Raw genomic sequence first — 12,858 nt, 5'->3', positions numbered from 1 at the left:
GAGAATGTACTTCATTGTTGCTGTTTAGTCGCTCAATTGTGTCCAGCTCTTTGGGATCTCGTGGACTGTGGCCCCCAGGCTCCTCTGTCCATGGGATTTCCCAGGCGAGCATACTGGAGTGGGTTGCCATTTCCTTCTCCAGGGGATATGCTTCATGAAGAGCTATAAATGTTCTGAGTTGTGGCTTTGTGATTGCCTTTCTCTGTATGACATTAGCTTCTTTTAATTTTGAAGACTTTGTTTAGTGATACGCCTAATAAGATTTGGGGAATGTGTGTCTCTCTGTGTGATTGATTTGGCTTTACCTTTGCCTTTTTTTTTATCTGATTGGTTCAACCAGGTGAATGGTGGTTCCTGATATGTCATATCGCCCACTACAGTTAGCTTAAATGTGAAGCCAACTTAATGTTTTAAAATCGAAACAGTGATAATAAAGCTTTTAAGGGTGCTTATTTGTTAAAATGGTAGTTATAGTCAGATAGCTTAGTTAATAGTTAAAGAATACGTAATAATAAAGAATAGGTAATAGTTAAGTAATTGATTAGGAAGCACTGATGACTGTACCACCCAGTTTGACCTGTGGAATTTTCATTATCATTTTCCTCACAAAATGTTCTATATTTAGCCTGTCTGTATTCTGTTCTGAGCCCAGCATAGCATAAGTTGTTGCAGCATACTGATTTTCCTCAAGGACATTGGTTCATTCAATGAACAGTTATTAAATACTGGTTATTTAAGATTTATTCGAAGGATTTTCTTATACTTCTTGATTTTGCTCAAACAAGAATCTGAAATTTAACCAATGTAGCATTCTTTTTATTCTGCATGTCTCTTTTCTTCATATAATACATACTGAAATGGCAGAAAGTGTATCTTTCTTACATGTATACTGCTGTCCTTAAAATTTGTCTCTAAAACGTGAAACGTCTGTTGTTTCCTGCTAGGATGACATCTGTTCCTATAGTGTTGTACAGCCACTGATGAGAAATGACTTTTATTTTCCCCTTTGCTGCAAAAGCAGTGAGATTTTGAGTCTAGCTGAGCAGATTCTGGTTGGAGGGACACAGAAAAGTACTGCTTCAGCCCTAAAAACAAAGAATGAGTGTTTTAGGCTGGAAGTAATCTTGGGGCAGACCACCTCATCTGACTCGATTACATTATTGTGCAGGCATCTGCCCCAGGGTCATTTAACTGGGAATCAGATTGATACAGAGGACTTCTGTTTGTGTGAAGAAATAAAATGAATGAATATAAATTTGCATATTGAGTTCAGTAGTTGAATGTTTCAACCAACACGCTCTCTCTTTTTTTTTATCAATCAGAATCCTGATGTTGGCTTGAAGCCTGTGTGGTATAGTTCTAAGGTTTTCATCGAAGGGGCTGATGCAGAGACATTGTCAGAGGGTGAGATGGTTACATTTATAAACTGGGGCAACATCAACATTACTAAAATACACAAGTAAGAACTTTTTGTTTGTTTTCAGATAAATATGGGAGAGAAGTCTGTGATGTTTATTGATTTATTGAAAATTACCTAATTCAGACCCATTCATGATGCTGGCTATTAAATCTCCCCATGCATAGATGCTGCAAATTTTGGACACATTAAATTTTTTTCCCCATATATGTTTCAGTATATTTATAGAGTATCAGGGTATCTTTTGCTTGTGATGTTGGAAATGACTTCCGTGCTTAGTCACTCAGTCGTGTCCAGTTCTTTGCAACTCTGTAGACTGTAGCCCTCCAGGCTTCTCTGTCCATGGGGATTCCCCAGGCAAGAATACTGAAGTGGGTTATTATGCCCTCCTCCAGGGAGTCTTACCAACCCAGGGATCAAACCCAGGTCTCCTGAATTGCAGGCAGATTCTTTACCATCTGAGCCGCCAGGGAAGCCTGAAAATGACTACATGTAGATATAAAAAATAGTTCTACTATTTAGGGCCCCCCTTTTATTATTTAATTCTCAGTATACAATTGCATGATGGGAGAGATCCTTGGGACAGAATTTGTATTATAGCATTCTTTATCCTAAAATCTACTTTAAATTTATTTAGCTTGCCAGTTATTACAGTGGGACATAGTATGTTAAGATTAATTTAGTAGACTGAAATCTCAGTTGTCCCGTCATTACATATATTTCAAGTCATTGCTAAATGTTTTGAAAACAGTATTTTGGCTTTTTTAATGCTTACTTCATGTGACTTTAAGATTCCTAAACATGTTCATGTTCTTTATTAGATGTATGTGGGTTTGGCACATACTACTATCTTGATAGCAGGGGTTATATTTTATTCATCTCTTAACTAGTTTGTGTCTGGTACCTACCAGAAACTCAGAAAGTGATTGAAATTTTTCCAAAGAAAATTCCGTATTTACTATAGGCAGAGAACAAAATAATGCACTTTTGACAGTGAAGGTTTATTTTCTTAAACTACTTTTCAATCTTATTTTTAGAAGTGCAGAAGGCAAAATTGTATCTCTCGATGCAAAATTGAATTTAGAGAACAAAGACTACAAGAAAACCACTAAGATCACTTGGCTTGCAGAGACCGAACATGCTCTTCCTGTCCCAGCAATCTGTGTCACTTACGAGCACTTGATCACGAAGCCCGTGCTGGGAAAAGATGAGGACTTTAAGCAGTATGTCAACAAAAACAGTAAGGTAGCCTCCTAAAAGAAACCCTATTTCATCTCCCTCTGTGTTATATTTTCTTTAGAATTAAAAACAAAAAATGTTATTTATTTACTCTTGGCTGTCCTTGGTCTTCATTGCTCTGAGGGCTTTTCTCTAGTTGCAGTGCGTGTGAGTGGGGCTGCTCTGTAGTCGCGGTACGTGGGCTTCTCGTTGCGGTGGCTTCTCTTGTGGAGCATGGCCCTGGGGCACGCAGGCTTCAGTAGTTGTGGGACGTGGCCTCAGTAGTTGCGGCTCCCAGGCGCTAGACTCAGTAGCTGTGGTACATGGGCTTAGTTTCTCCAGGGCATGTGTAATCTTCTGGACCAAGAATTGCTCTTGTGTCTGCTGCATTGGCAGGCAGGTTCTTATCCACTGTACCACCAGGAAAAAGCCCAGTGCTCTGATAATTTTAAGACAGTGTATTTTGGCCTAATATCATCTTTACAGCATGAAGAACTAATGCTGGGGGATCCCTGCCTTAAGGATTTGAAAAAAGGAGACATAATACAACTCCAGAGAAGAGGCTTCTTCATATGTGATCAACCTTATGAACCCGTTAGGTAAATAATGTAACCAGACATTTAAATGAAAATGCTTTAAGTTCTTAGAGTAAATAATATTTCAGAAGATGAAGTGCCACTAAAATAATGTACCTGACATTATTCCCTGTTCCTGTTTCATTTGTTACTCTGTATTTTTTTAGACTTTATTATAATAAGTGTTAACATTGAAATAGCATAATATTAACAACTTTTACTTCTAAAACTAAACCATCTTATAATACATCTTCGTGTGGTCCAAGTAAAAAGAAAAACTTTCAGTGTTATCTTTGGATTAAATTATAACTTAACTACCTTTTCTTTATTGTGTATTTTGATTAGGTATATTGTAAAATATAAATAGTGCAACAGGGCCCAGAGGAATGGGAGACTGGAAAGTGATAAAGAGTACAAAGTTTCTTTTTAGGGTGATGTAAATGTTTTAAAATTAGATAGTAGTGATGGTTGCACATATGTAGCCATTGAATTGTATATTTTCAAACAGTGGATTTTTTTGGTATGTGAATTATATCTTGGTAAGGCCATATTAATGGCAGCCCACTCCAGTATTCTTGCCTGGAGAATCCCATGGACAGAGGAGCCTAGTAGGCTACAGTCCATGGCGTCACTAAGAGTCAGACACAACTGAGCGACTTCACATTCACTTTTCACTTTCATGCATTGGAGAAGGAAATGGCAACCCACTCCAGTGTTCTTGCCTGGAGAATCCCAGGGACAGAGGAGCCTGGCGGGCTGCTGTCTATGGGGTCACACAGAGTCAGACATGACTGAAGCGACTTAGCAGCAGCAGCAAGGCCAATTAAAATATACTGAAGAGATATATAGGATTCTATTGTTACCAAATTCTCTTATTTTTACTCTGTGGCCTTTACTATAAAATTTGAAATTTTTTTTTTTTTGCATGTGGATAGTCTTAGGGGTGGTGGATTCTGCTAATTACTGTACCCTTTAGAATTGAGAAATTCTAATAAAATAAATGTTTTATAGAAATTCTTCTGCTTATAAGCAGATTAGTTGTGGTATGTGTATGCATTTCCTTTAAATCAAGAGTGAGACGTGAATATCCACTAATGCCATTTCTGGTGGCCAGTGTAGATATACCTTTGTCCTGGACTTATTTAGCAGGTTTATATCCATGAAAGTTCATAAATTGAAAGTTTATGATTAGCACTGTCAATTTTTATTTATATGTTTGTTTTTAAACTACTCTGAAGAAACTCGGATGTGAATAAGAGAAGGGACTTATACTTTGAAAAGCATTAACAGTGCCATTGAATTAATCCAGGAATTCACTTGCTGTTCAGATAAACTTTTTTGTTCCTTCATTTTCTTTTTAGTCCATATAGCTGCATAGAGGCCCCATGCATTCTGATATACATTCCTGATGGACATACGAAGGAAATGCCAACATCTGGGTCAAAGGAAAAGACCAAAGTGGAAACAACAAAGAATGAGGCAAGTAATTGACTTCTATGGATATGTGTCTAATCAGTGATCCTAGGATTTAGACTTTATTTCTTTTTCTTTGCTTTTAAATAAAGTCGTTAATATATATATAATATAAATATAGAAAAGTATGCAAATTATAAATGTTAACCTTTTAAAAAAGTAAAAGCCTTAAGTGTTAATAACTAATTCAGGGTTGCACTGCTAGTATGTTGGTACTGCTGCTGCTACTGCTAAGTCGCTTCAGTCGTGTCCGACTCTGTGCGACCCCATAGACGGCAGCCCACCAGGCTCCCCTGTCCCTGGGATTCTCCAGGCAAGAACACTGGAGTGGGTTGCCATTTCCTTCTCCAATGCATGAAAGTGAAAAGTGAAAGTGACGTCGCTCAGTCATGTCCGACTCTTAGTGACCCCATGGACTGCAGCCCACCAGGCCTTTCCGTCCATGGGATTTTCCAGGCAAGAGTACTGGAGTGGGGTGCCATTGCCTTCTCCGATGTTGGTACTAGCAGTGGTTTATTCTCAGATTTGGTAGGTGAGTTATAATTTCTTGGGCTTCCCTGATACCTCAGTTGGTAAAGAATCCGCCTGCAATGCAGGAGACCCTGGTTTGATTCCTGGGTTGGGAAGATCTGCTGGAGAAGGGATGGGCTACCCACTCCAGTATTCTCAGGCTTCCCTTGTGGCTCAGCTGGTAAAGAATCCGCCTACAATGCGAGAGACTTGGGTTTGATCCCTGGGTTGGGAAGATCCCCTGGAGAAGGGAGTGGCTACCCACTCCAGTATTCTGGCCTGGAGAATTCATGGACTGTGTAGTCCACGGGGTCGCAAAGAGTCAGACGTGACTGAGTGACTTTCACTTTCACTTTCTCATTTCTTTAGTCTCCTAATGGTAAAGATTTAGGTTCAGGTTTTTACTATGATAAAAAACACTTCGTGAATATCTGTGTACCTCTACCTTTGTTTATTCCTGTTATTTTTTATTAGGATAATTTTTTTTGTTTGTTTTTTTAAGGAATGAGATTGTTCATTTGAACTTTAAGAAAAAAAGTTTTTTGACCGCATCATGTTGCTTGCAGGATCTAAGTACTGTGATCAGAGATTGCATTCAGGTCCCCTGTAGTGGAAGCACAGAGTCCTAACCATTAGACCACCAGGGAATTCCCTAAACAGTTTAAAGAGATTAGCATTTTAAAATTTTGTGTTTAGCTTAAAATATTATAAAATAGTTTTATAAAATTTTGTGTAAAGATATTTAATACAAATTAATAATTTTATTTTTGGTTTTCTGCATCTGTAGGCATCTACACCTCTCAAGACAAGATCGGCTCCTTCTTTGAGTACTTGTGCCACGTCTGAGGATTCCTTGGTCCTTTACAACAGAGTCGCTGCCCAAGGGGACGTGGTTCGTGAATTAAAAGCCAAGAAAGCCACAAAGGAAGATATAGATGCAGCTGTAAAACAGCTTTTGGCTTTGAAGGCTGAATATAAGGAGAAAACTGGCCAGGAATATAAGCCTGGAAATCCTCCTGCTGCAGTAGGACAGAATATTTCTTCTAAATCATCATCAAATATTGTGGAAAGTAAATCTCTGTATGATGAAGTTGCTGCACAAGGAGAAGTGGTTCGTAAACTGAAAGCCGAGAAAGCCCCTAAGGTCAGTATCCTGGAAGGAGTTTAGACACATTGTTGGTAACCTTATGAGGTCCAGCAATCTGGCCAGTCCCATTTTCTCATAAGATGTATTGTCTATATACTGTCTGATTCAGTACTTTGATGTAACAGTCAACGTTGACTGATGCATGCTTGTGCCAGGCTCTGGAAATATTGATGAGACACAGCTGACCGTCTAGAGGGGGAGCGGGGCTGAAGAAGAATCTTACACAGACTGTAATCCTGGGTGGTATATGTAAATTGCTCTCAGAAGTGTCTGTGGCTGTAAGTGGCAGGGAAGGAAGAAACAGAAAGAATATTGAAACCAGTCCTGAAGTAGAAGAAGCCCTTTAAGATGAATGACTTTCAGAGGAGGTACTCTTAAATCTAGGTCTGTGGTTCTCAAGCTTTATTGTGCATCAGAATTATTGGAGAGCTTGCTCAAACACAGGTTGCTGGGCTCCACCTCTTGAGTGTCAGCTCCAGTAAGTCCAGAGTGTGCAGAGGTTATGCATTTGTAAAAAGTTGTCCAGGTGATGTTGATGCTGCTGTCCTGGGACTGGATATAGAAGATAGCACAAGCAAAAGTTCAGGGTGCATGCAGGGAATAAAGAGTTGTCTGTTGGGGACTATTTCAGATTTTTTTTAGGGGAGTCCTCAAGTGATACCACATTTTGACTGAAGTATACATTTCACTGGGCTTCCCTGGTGGCTTAGTAGTCAAGAATCCACCTGCTAATGCAGGAGACATGAATTCGATCCCTGGGTCAGGAAGATCCCCTGGAGAAGAAAATTGCAACCCATTCCAGTATTCTTGCCTGGGAAACCCCATGGACAAAGGAGCCTGGCAGGCTACAGTCAGGACTTGGAAAAGAATTGGACACCACTGAGTGACTAAACAACAGCAATACATTTCATTTCATTTCAATAATATCTTTAGGCAAAACATTTAGCCAAGTGGGTGGTAGCACTGATTTTGGAACAGGATTGCTTGCTCAAAATAAGAGACAAAAGGAATGGCATCTGTGATAGAAAAATCATGTTTAATAATCAGCATATGTAGTTTCTATACTCAGAAAGTAACGAGATATAAAATATCAAGTTAATAGTACTGTAACTGGATAAGCTACCAAAAATTGTAGAATCTGGGTTGTGGCATGAACATGGAGAGATGTGATGAACCACTGGGCCTGACTTACGTAACTGGAGATTTGTTCTAAAATGCTCCTGGGGATCTGTTGTCTCATCAGCGTCCTGGGCTTGGGTTGGAGAATGAGTGATTTGCGGTTGTAAATTCCTCACCTCATTAACGAGTTTTTCTGCCTCTGACTGGAGACCTTGTACCCTAAGAGTCTTGTCTGTGGACCTTTGCCTTCTGGTGAGGAGAGAAAATGCTTTGGGGAGATCTTGGGGCTTTGCTCCAACAGTTATTGTTGATATTTTCCTGTCTCTCTCACTGTGAAGTATGAGAAAGTTTTTAATTAGCCTGTTGAAGCTCTGCAGAGCTGTGATGCTCTAAAACAGCTTTGCTTCAAGGAGTGAAGGCTGATGTATTGTTGGGGATATAAATCCTTTCTATTTCCTGTCTTGTGGTGAGGTTAGGAGCATTTTGTACTCTTTGTATATCTCATTTACTAAGCATGGTCCCCTTTCTAGATGTAATTTGAGGGGAAGGACTTTGATCTTTAAACTCCTTCATTCTTAGTAGAATACATTGATATCCTGGGCTGATTTTTAGTTAGTTGCTTGTATGTGGGGTAGTAACAACAGCAGCAAGTATATTGGGTTGGCCAAAAAGTTCATTCGAGGTGGTCCATACCATCCGAATGAACTTTTTGGCCAACTGAATACTTAGAGTAGAACCAACTATGTCTCCCATCTTGTTGGGTTAATGGACTATATCCATTGAACAGCACTGTTATGAAAAGCCAACCTGTGGGTCAAAAAAGCACCTAATTTCTTTGGAAATTGGGGAGGTACTTTGACTACATATATTTTGATAATGGTAAGTGTGGTACTGCATCTTACTTCACTGTAGTTTGCATATTGAATGCCTACAGTGTACCCTGTTTCAAAATGTTACTTGTATATATTTTTTTCTCTAAATGCTGAAAGTAGTAAATTGCTCTTTTTCCTAGAGAACCAATTCAATTACTAGGAATGGAAATATTGTAGAGACTCCATCTGGCAAGGCGCACTCTGCACTGATGCTATTTTTGCATTTAATCCTCACAACAACCTTGTCCAATAATATTCAAATAATACTCCTTTTTTTTAATTTGTTGGTTTTAGTAGCCAATGAGAAACTGCTTCCTGCAGTGAACATAAAAGTAACTTTGTGAAGTTTGCGAAGCCTAGATTCCAAGTTACTTCCAGTTCAGTTCAGTCGCTCAGTCGTGTCCGACTCTTTGCGACCCCATGAATCACAGCACGCCAGGCCTCCCTGTCCATTACCAACTCCCAGAGTTCACCCAAACTCATGTCCATCGAGGTTGGTGATGCCATCCAGCCATCTCATCCTCTGTCGTCCCCTTCTCCTCCTGTCCCCAATCCCTCTCAGCATCAGGGTCTTTTCCAGTGAGTCAACTCTTCACATGAGGTGGCCAAAGTATTGGAGTTTCAGCAGTTAGAGGCATTCTAAGCACCAGTGGAGGGTGGGAGTCATGGTTTCACTAGTTTGTTACTATTCATTAAGCAAGCCTATGCTGGTTTTACATTCGTGATTTGTCTAAGCCTCTTAAGCATCCATTTCCCACAGAAGTAGTTTTTTAACCATGTCATGTTACCACTCAAGTAAGGAAAGTGGTTGGCTGCAGCTGAGGTTTTATAGTTACAGGTTTCCACGAGAGTTTCTTTCTCTGTTTCTCCCACCCCCTTTTCTGCTTCACGATCAGATTGGTGATTCTGTGTAAGAACCTTTAGGCATGAAGGCAGAATATTAGCATAATGCGGGCAAAGAATAAAAACCTTCACGTTCACCCTCAGCTCCCCTTCCAGTCCACCTTCTGCTCCTCTTTGCTCTTCCTCCTGCCCAGTAGGCTTCTGTGTTAAAGTGGTGGATCGGGCAGATAGCGTGTGAGGTGAAATTCAGAATACACCCAAGATTTCATAGCTCTGACTGCTGAGTTACTTTCATAGTGACCTTAACTTTTCAGATTTTACGTATTAACTTTTAAAAGTTTTAAAGCCGCAGGTCCAAAAAAGTTTTGATTTTGAACAGATTTCTCTGGTCTGAAATCTGAGTGAAACGTTTTGAACATGAAATAATACCTCATGGAACAATTTGAACAAATCTTCTGGCCAACCCAATAGTTTTTGAAATGGGAGTCAGGAACTGGTAAATCAAAGTTTTTATGGAATACTTGTGACACTGGAGGACAGGGCTTGCCAAGCTGACCTACACCTGTGTTTTGTGAGCGAAATGTCATTGGAACACAACCACACTTACTAGTTTACATATTTTGTCTATGGCTGTTTTTGTGCTGTAATTCCAGAGTTGAATAGTTGCAGCAGACTTGCAAAGCCTAAAATATTTATTGTCTGGCCCATGCCCTTTATTGCAAAAGTTCTCTGACCTATCCCTTAGAAGAATTTTCAGAACATTTATAGTTGAGGATTTGTAAAATTGGAGTAATAAATGGCAGCAAAATCAGATGACTACTGCATTAAATATAAATAATAATTCACAGGACTTCTGTGGCAGTCCAGTGGTTAGAAGGCTTCACCTGCTAGTGCAGGCTGTGTGGGTTTGATCCCTGGTCAGAAAGCTAAGATTTCACATGCTCAGGGTCAAAAAACAGAGCATAAAGAACAAGCAAATTGTAACAGATTCAGTAAAGACCTAAAAAATGGTCCACATAAAAAAATTCTTAAAAATAATTCACAATTGTCTGGTCTTGTTAAACCTCGCCTATGTGATGCGGGTGATCGGAGAAGGCAATGGCACCCCACTCCAGTACTCTGGCCTGGAAAATCCCATGGACGGAGGAACCTGGTAGGCTGCAGTCCATGGGGTCGCTAAGAGTCAGACACGACTGAGCGACGTCACTTTCACTTTTCACTTTCATGCATTGGAGAAGTAAATGGCAACCCACTCCAGTGTTCTTGCCTGGAGAATCCCAGGGACGGCAGAGCCTTGGTGGGCTGCCGTCTCTGGGGTCGCACAGAGTCGGACACGACTGAAGCGACTTAGCAGCAGCAGCAGCAGCATGTGGTGTGGGTGATGGTCACTTTTTACTTCTGGAGTTGTAGCATTTTGATTCACAGTACCTTGTATTTAAAAAGTATTTTTAAAACCTTTTTTCCCACTGATCATTGAGGTGCTAAGGCCATTTTGAAAGGTTCTATTCTTGCTAATTTTTGTTGTTGCTGTTCTTACTGTTTTAAAATTGGTTAACTTTTTATTAAAGTTCCCCACTTTTCCCATGGGGAAATGTTTCCATCAAGTGGTTGCTGCAAAAATAGTTTGTGTACTTCTCATGTGTTCCAACCAGCTGTGTTCTCATCCACTTTGTCCATTTTCAGTTATATTTTAATACCCTACTCTCAGGGTTGTTTTTACTTCCTCAAATTCCCATCTTAAACCTTTACTGAAGGTTTTTCGGTAGGCTGTTTTCTTTCTTATTTATTTGCCTCAGCAACTATTTATTGAAAACTTTTTTTGTCTGTTGGCACATTAAGTAAGTTTAGAACAGTCTTTGTCCATTAAAGACTTAAGATCTGTTAACAAGTGCTTATTACATTATGCTGTTGTATAGTCATGTACTGAGTAGTATCATCCAATTCTGCTTTGTAAATGTCTTTTAATGCAGAAAATTAAAATATTAAAAAATTATTTTTTTCTCATTCTGTGAGACATATTCAAGTAACAATCACAGATCTCTTTTAAAAAAGCAGTTTTTTGTGATGCATTAGCAGGATTCAGTTCAGTTCAATTCATTTGCTCAGTCGTGTCCGACTCTTTGTGACCCTATGAACTGCAGCACACGCCAGGCCTCTCTGTCCATCACCAACTCCTGGAGTCCACCCAAACTCATGTCCATTGAGTCGATGATGCCATCCAACCATCTCATCCTCTGTCGTCCCCTTCTCCTCCTGCTCTCAATCTTTCCCAGCATCAGGGTCTTTTCATGAGTCAACTCTTGGCATCAGGTGGCCAAAGTACTCGAGTTTCAGCTTCAGCATCAGTCCTTCCAATGAACACCCAGGGCTGATCTCCTTTAGGATGGACTGGTTGGATCTCCTTGCAGTCCAAGGGACTCTCAAGAGTCTTCTCCAACACCACAGTTCAAAAGCATCAATTCTTTGGTGCCCAGCTTTCTTTATAGTCCAACTCTCACATCCATACATGACCACTGGAAAAACAAAGCCTTGATTAGATGGACCTTTGTTGGCAAAGTAATGTCTCTGCTTTTTAATATGCTGTCTAGGTTGGTCATAACTTTCCTTCCAAGGAGTAAGTGTCTTTTAATTTCATGGCTGCAGTCACCATCTGCAGTGATTTTGCAGCCCCCCAAAATATAGTCTCTCACTGTTTCCACTGTTTCCCCATCTATTTACCATGAAGTGATGGGACCAGATGCCATGATCTTAGTTTTCTGAATGTTGAGCTTTAAGCCAACTTTTCCACTCTCCTCTTTCACTGTCATCAAGATGCTCTTTAGTTCCTCTTCACTTTTCTGAGATAAGGGTGGTGTCATCTGCATATCTGAGGTTATTGATATTTCTCCTGGCAATCTTGATTCCAGCTTGTGTTTTTTCCAGCCCAGTGTTTCTCATGATGTACTCTGCATATAAGTTAAATAAGTAGGGTGACAGTATACAGCTTTGATGTACTCCTTTTCCTATTTGGAACCAGTCTGTTGTTCCATGTCCAGTTCTAACTGTTGCTTCCTGACCTGCATATAGGTTTCTCAAGAGGCAGGTCAGGTGGTTTGGTATTCCCATCTCTTGAAGAATTTTCCACAGTTTATTGTGATCCACACAGTCAAAGGCTTTGGCCTAGTCAATAAAGCAGAAATAGATGTTTTTCGGGAACTCTCTTGCTTTTTAGCAGGATTAAAATTACCTTTTAAATTTAGATCACTGTCTCATATTTTCTGTACTGTGATGGCATACTATAGTGCTTAAGATCAAGACTCTAGAACAGCAGTCCCCAACCTTTTTAGCACCAGGAACTGTTCATGGAAGACAGTTTTTCCATGGACTGGGGGGTGGGGGGATGGTTTCAAGATGATTCCAGCACATTACGTTTATTGTGCACTTTATTATTATTACATCAGTTCCACCTCAAATTATCAGGCGTTAGATTCTGGAGTTTGGGGATCCCTGTGTCTAGAGTAAACCCTAGATTAAAATTCTCACTCTACCACTTACTGTGTAACTTTGGGTATGGTCCCTAATCTTTCCAAACTTTTACTTTTTTTTTAAATGGATGAGGATTGTTTAGAATATTAACTAAGATGGTCCATTAAAAGCGCTTAGCATCGTTATCTGGTACAGAGTAAATAGGCCATAAAATGATGG

The 12,858-nt window shown here is 39.8% G+C and overlaps 1 protein-coding gene across 2 annotated transcripts in view; it reads left to right on the top strand.

The window, feature by feature from the left end:
- Positions 1-12,858, top strand: part of EPRS1 (glutamyl-prolyl-tRNA synthetase 1) — a 64,653-nt gene that overhangs the window by 27,695 nt on the left and 24,100 nt on the right. For both annotated transcript variants that reach the window (XM_070767961.1, XM_070767960.1), the window contains 5 exons: positions 1,323-1,459; positions 2,455-2,662; positions 3,122-3,234; positions 4,572-4,689; positions 5,981-6,337. In XM_070767961.1, coding sequence (XP_070624062.1) covers positions 1,323-1,459; positions 2,455-2,662; positions 3,122-3,234; positions 4,572-4,689; positions 5,981-6,337 — 933 coding nt within the window. The remainder of the gene's footprint in view (positions 1-1,322; positions 1,460-2,454; positions 2,663-3,121; positions 3,235-4,571; positions 4,690-5,980; positions 6,338-12,858) is intronic.

This window comes from Bos indicus, chromosome 16, assembly GCF_029378745.1.
Source record: "Bos indicus isolate NIAB-ARS_2022 breed Sahiwal x Tharparkar chromosome 16, NIAB-ARS_B.indTharparkar_mat_pri_1.0, whole genome shotgun sequence".
NCBI classification, from domain to species: domain Eukaryota; kingdom Metazoa; phylum Chordata; class Mammalia; order Artiodactyla; family Bovidae; genus Bos; species Bos indicus.
This window is presented reverse-complemented; position numbering and strand designations above follow the sequence as displayed.